The sequence below is a fragment of the Arachis ipaensis genome, chromosome B09 (assembly GCF_000816755.2).
Source record: "Arachis ipaensis cultivar K30076 chromosome B09, Araip1.1, whole genome shotgun sequence".
Classification (NCBI taxonomy): domain Eukaryota; kingdom Viridiplantae; phylum Streptophyta; class Magnoliopsida; order Fabales; family Fabaceae; genus Arachis; species Arachis ipaensis.
In genome coordinates, this window is record NC_029793.2 from 45,359,990 (window position 1) to 45,364,579 (window position 4,590).

The 4,590-nt window shown below is 36.3% G+C and overlaps 1 protein-coding gene across 1 annotated transcript; it reads right to left on the reverse strand.

Annotated features, from left to right (window-relative positions):
- Window positions 6-3,587, reverse strand: LOC107616662. The gene is made up of 7 exons (XM_016318616.2): window positions 3,211-3,587; window positions 2,580-2,659; window positions 2,416-2,476; window positions 1,819-1,876; window positions 1,566-1,623; window positions 1,025-1,097; window positions 6-305 (listed from the first exon to the last, which is right to left on the reverse strand). Exons 1-7 carry the CDS (start codon window positions 3,496-3,498, stop codon window positions 213-215), a joined length of 711 nt encoding a protein of 236 aa, XP_016174102.1. The 5' UTR covers window positions 3,499-3,587; the 3' UTR covers window positions 6-212.

Consider the following 4,590-nt stretch of genomic DNA (forward strand, 5'->3'; position numbering starts at 1 on the left):
TAACATTCAGAACAGTGCAAAGTGAATTGATGTTTGTATTTTAACGTTATCAGCCATTCATACAAGTGAATGCCAAAAGAATCAAACTGATCTTCCATACACTGGAGCTTTTATATATAATATTAGTACAAAAATATTGAGAACCGCTACTATAGCATAGGAAAAATGAGCGACACTGTGAAAGTAACAAGTTAAGAAATTCGAGCATATGACTAGAGAATTTTAAGCGATACAGCAGCAGATCGAAGTTTTACACCATCACTGTCCCATTTGGATTGTGGCGCCGTTGCTCCGGCAATGATTGCCTGTACAATATAGAGGACCAGAAATTTATGCAGATGGAAATGGAATTATAGAAAAGATTTGCATGCATCAGTAGTAAGGATTTACTTCATCGGTACTGTTGTACTTGGCTATAGCCTAGAGGGCCAACTACCTAGAGTTGCTGACCTAAATTGTTCATAGATTAACTTGTATTCCATATGTGCTATCAATATTAAACTATTTTACAGACGTCTAATCTTATAGTTGAATGGTCATTCAAAACAAAAAACTAGTTGGAGTTTTAATTATTCTGTTAGTCCTATAGTTCTATCAATTTTTTAACTAGATCCTTATATTAGATAAAAAGTTTGTTACTGACTCCTTATATAAGATAAAATTTTTTAATTTGATTCTTACTAATAATTATTTTTCAGAAAAAAAAACACTAATTTTAAAATATTTTGCTTTTAGAATATTTCGTAATTCATTCTACATCAAACACAAAAACAAATATTTAAAAAAAGTTTGTATTTTTATAACAAAAAATAGTTAGAAAAGACTTCATTAAAAGTTTTTATCTAATATGAAGACCCAATTACAAACTTCTACATTATAAAGATCTAATTGAAAATTTGATGAAGGAATAAGGACTAACATAGTATTAAACCATAGTTAAGTGACGAGTCTAAACTTTTATAAAAGTTATTGACATCGATATAATGATATCTGCAAATTCCAACTTGCAAATGTAGTAACATACCTTTCCACCACTGACACCTGCAACTAATGCTATGTGCTGCTCATCTCTACCAAATTCATAGAAATAGTAAGTCCTGAAATCAGAAATGGCAACGCTGCGTTAAAGAGTTATAGGGGGGAGAAAAGACTCAATGTGGCATGTAATAGAGCTCAACAAGGTTGCTTCTAGATGACATACAAATTACAAAATTAATCAAGCCGTAGATAGTTGTAGACCTTCATTTCTTTAGACACCCCTTTTTTTTTTCTTCACCGTTTTATTTTTAAAAATAGAAATTCCTACATGGATTTTATCCTCAAAGACAAAGCCTTTGACAGGTTGACCTATATAGTTCAAGTCTTCTTTTCTTTTTGTGTGTCTCTGCGATCGATATCCAAACTCTCTTGTAAGGAGTCTTACTAATCCAGTTCTAACTCTCCCAGCATCGGTTTTTATCTTTTACCCAAGACTCACACTCGAGACTGCAGAAAAAGAGACAAACTTACCTATCACTTGACCAACCAAAACTTGGTATAACTCAAGTCACTGAAAACCAACTTACCTAAAGCCATCATCTTCCTTTATTTTTATGGATCGTGCAGCATAAAGTGTTGCACCACCTACAAGTAAGTCAAGGGCTAACTAAGAAAACAAGAGAACTAAGAAAAACAGAAATCGCAATTAAGTGCATCATATCGTTTAAGTAACTTAATGCAGCTAGATAATGCTCTATGCCACAAAGATAAACTTAGAAGGAAAAATCATCTTTCAGAACCAATGCAAGGCATACAGATTACAGAAACTTAAATATGCACCTGGAACAAATATTTTTGCTGTGTCCTTTAAGGAGCCTAAATCAGTTATATCCTGAGCCTGCGCTGGTCAAGAAGAATATGTTATTTTTAAGTTCTCTCTGGATTTTATATCAAGAATCAAACAACAAAAATAAATCTATTCTCAGTTACACTGACTTGTAAAAACATTGTTACAGGAACAGATGGCAGATAGACAACACATATTCTTAGCGAAAGACAGAGATACCCAAAGTTTAAATAGAACACATCAGATCAATTTCTTATCAAGAGAAGAAAGTTCTTCAAGTTGTCGGTAACTAACGAAAGCGAAATCTTGCACCAAGAAAGACTAATGCTAGCTTGATACTCAACCGTAAAGGAACCAAATGGGGAACAATTGAAAAGGATAAAGAAGATAAAATACAAGGCCAAGCCTTTGCAGTGGCATTGAAAGCTTTTTCTGATGTGCGATATGCAAAATGCCAAGTCTTTGTTATTAAAATTACAAGTATTTCTTTGGAGAGAATTCAATATGCAATATGCAAAATGAAGAACTTGATACAAAGGTAAATAAGAGAACCGAGGTAACTATAAGTAATAATGTAACGGTTTGATTACCTCTAAGAAGGTGATTTTAAGTTGATTGGTCGGTCGAGTAACAACACTCAGAACCTCATATCTGTTTCCAACCGAAGACAACATGCTGAGGTTTCCATCTAAACATATCTAAATGCATATCAAGAAAAGAAGCATGGTATTGGGAGTTTTTCTAATCAAAATACCCATCGGGAGATGCAAATCGCGCAGCAAATGTCTTTGGCTTCACCTTGTCTCCGTAAAGAGACAGCCCAGCATTAAAATCCTACAAGCAAATGGAGGACCAGCTCACTCAACTGAACATTTCAATTTTCAACAGTAACATTGTGTTATCACTGGCACACTCCAAGTTCCTAACTATGTATTCATATTCTTTCACCAACCACTTTCAATTGTTATAATAACTAATTTTCCAAAAAATTGGAAAGACTTGAACAGAGAAATAACGATTAATTTTAACACAGTACCGATTCAAAGTGTTTACCAACAACTAATCACATCACATCTTACACAAGAAAATCATATAGAACTAATGATATTGCCGATTGAAATGCTAATCCCCCAATATTACACAACCAACACTGAAGCCAATATTTAACATGAGAAAAAAAAAATCCGAAACTCTTAATAGCAAAACATCCGAAACACAATTAGAAGAACCATCCAAAATATAAACTCAACAAAAGCTCATTTTAGTTTGCTTTGAGCTTGTTTGGCAACTTATTATATTGTTGGCTGAAATAGGCTGCTAAAGTGTTGGTTCCCTAGCATTACTCGTACAGAATATAGTGCAGTTAGTTTGAATGAATGAGTTACCTCTGGTTCCATGATATCCTGAAAATCAGGAGGGACTCGAATGGCGAAGCCATCACCATAGAACTGAAACCAAGATTTGGTGTTTTCGATGGCAGAAAGGAGAGGCTTGGAGGGCGATACTTGAGCTGAAGAGTGGAGAAGTGGAGCTTGTGGAATGAGGGCAATGGCAATGGAAAGAAAAGGAGTTTGGAGAAAGAGGGTCCTTCTAGAGGTGAAAGGGAACAAGTGTTTGGTGGTTGTGGTGATGGCGGGAATGGGATTCGGAGTTTGGAGACTGAGAATTGCCATCAAATGAACCCTTGATAATTATGATAACGTGGGGTATCATTCTTCAGAACACCATGTCTTCGAGTCATTTCTAATTTTCTATGGAAGAATTTTTATTGAAAACCAAACCGCCAACGGATCCCGTTATACTAATAGGTCAAATCATTTAATCCAACAATAAATATTTAAAATTATAATAAAAATAAAAATAATAACACATAATTAAGGTTGGAAGCTAGGTTGTGCAAAAAAACTGGTTTCACTGAACTGAATTTTAACTGAACTGAAACTATCTTAAATAAACCAGTTTTTTTAAATAAAAAACTGAATTGAAACCATAGTTTTTATGAAAACCAGTTTATTAAAAACCAATTTTTATGGTTCAGTTTAGTTTTAAACCAAATTAAAACTGGTTTTATTTAAACTCTAAAATTAGTTTTTACATACTCTTTCTCTCTCTCTACCTTCACTTTCTCTCTCCTCTTTCTCTCTCTCTCTCTCCTCTTTCTCCCTTCTCTCTCCTCTTTCTCCCCTTTTTCTCCCTTCTCTCTCTTTTTCCTTTATTCTTTCTCTCTTCCCTCTCTCTCTCTCCTCTTTGTCTCTCTCTCTCTCTTTCTCTCTCTCTCCCTTCCTGTCTCTCTTCCTCTCTCTCTCCTCCTTTTTTCCCTCTCTTCTCTCTCTCCTCTCCCTCCTCTCTCTCCCCCTCCCATCTCTCTTTGTCTCTCTCTCTCCCTCTCTCTTCCCGTCTCTCTTCCTCTCTCTCCTCCTCTTTCTCCCTCTCCTCTCTCTCTCCCTCTCTCTTCCCCTTTCTTTCTCTCTCTCTCCTCTCCCTCTCCCTCCCATATCTCTTCGTCTCTCTCTCTCTCCTTTCCCTCCTCTCCCTCTCTCTCCCGATTCCTTCCTCTCTCTCTCTCTCCCTCCTTTTCCTCGCTCTCCCCTTTTCTTTCTCTCTCTCTCCTCCTCTTTCTCCCTCCCCTCTCTCTCTCCCTCTCTTTTTCCCTTTCTTTCTCTCTCTCTCTCCTCTCCCTCCCCCTCCCATCTCTCTTCGTCTCTCTCTCTCTCTCCCCTTTCCTTTCTCTCTCTCTCCTCTCCATCCTCTCTCTCGAGCTCGAG